Raw genomic sequence first — 1,198 nt, forward strand, 5'->3', positions numbered from 1 at the left:
AAAATACAAAAACAATTTCATCATATATTCAACTAAGAAAATATAGCTTCCATTTTGTGAAATTCTCAAAGAATCAATAAAAATAAAATATAGCTTTCCTTACTTGAGATTTTTCCCACTCAGAACCAAGAGAAAGGTCAGAGTAGGCAAGCAGGACGGCCATGTGGATGTTAGGCGTTCCTTTCATTTCACTCCAAACCATTATGAGGGCCCAGCGCCAATTGAACCCGTGACCAAGCCGAGACAAAATGGGGCTCATTAGTAGTAAGACCAGAAGTCTAGAAGACAAGGCCAGATTTTAAAGGCTATTTTCATCATAGAAATATTTTTCCATTTTTTCTGAACTACCTTTCAAAACAATGAGCCAACTTTCCATCAACTGACAGGCATCAAAGAAGGCAGATGGTATCTCACAGAGGCACCCGACAAGAATGACTTTCTTCCCTTGTTCTCTTTATTTCTTTCCACTACTGAATGGTAGGGTAATTTTACATCATCCTTTGGTGGTGCTTCCTCAAGTGCGAAGCAAACATTATGCGCTCTGTAAGTTTTAGACCTCAATAAGAAAGGGCAAATAGAAATAAGGAGAAAATGTCCTTTCTCTTTTACTTCCAGTTCCCATCTTGCTAAATTTTAGTCTTGATCAGTTTCTTTTCCAATTCTTCTTTCAATGTCATATCATTCCTAAATTTCACATCAATTTTTCTGATAATTTTAGATAAATATTTTGAACTTGTGAGTTGCTGTTAACAAGTCTACTAACTTTCCTAGATAGAAGTAAAATGTTAACTTGAGCGACAGCTATGAGACTTCAATTTCTTACTGTATTTTAACTCCTGTGCAGCTCTATTGACATATTCTCCCATTTCTTAAAATTACACAAAGGGACACAGAAGTTATTAGAACAAAAAAGTAATTTGCAAAGAGTGCTTCTTTATGATTTCTGAAAAGTACTATTTCCAATTATAGTTTTGAATCATAAAAATTATAATATTAAGCAATTGTCTTAAGATACAATTTCTATTTACCATAGGTACTTAAGCTGATAAAACCTTAAACAAAAATAGAAAATGCTTGATGAAATATGTCAAATATTGATAATGTTGCTTCTCAGTAATCCTAATAGATTATATATCTGTGCCTTCATAAATTTTACAGTGTTTGCATTGCTTTTAATTACATTTAAAAACTGAGAAAA

At 32.9% G+C, this 1,198-nt stretch overlaps 1 protein-coding gene across 1 annotated transcript in view; it reads right to left on the minus strand.

The window, feature by feature from the left end:
• LOC103736344 (sodium/hydrogen exchanger 10-like) overlaps nucleotides 1-1,198 on the minus strand; it is a gene marked incomplete at its 5' end in the record, with an annotated part of 75,345 nt that overhangs the window by 73,512 nt on the left and 635 nt on the right. The window contains 2 exons of the mRNA XM_008835820.1: nucleotides 104-278; nucleotides 493-556. Of these exons, the coding sequence (XP_008834042.1) occupies nucleotides 104-278; nucleotides 493-556 (239 nt within the window). The remainder of the gene's footprint in view (nucleotides 1-103; nucleotides 279-492; nucleotides 557-1,198) is intronic.

Source organism: Nannospalax galili, unplaced genomic scaffold (genome assembly GCF_000622305.1).
Source record: "Nannospalax galili isolate Female #2095 unplaced genomic scaffold, S.galili_v1.0 scaffold338, whole genome shotgun sequence".
In the NCBI taxonomy this organism is placed as follows: Eukaryota; Metazoa; Chordata; class Mammalia; order Rodentia; family Spalacidae; genus Nannospalax; species Nannospalax galili.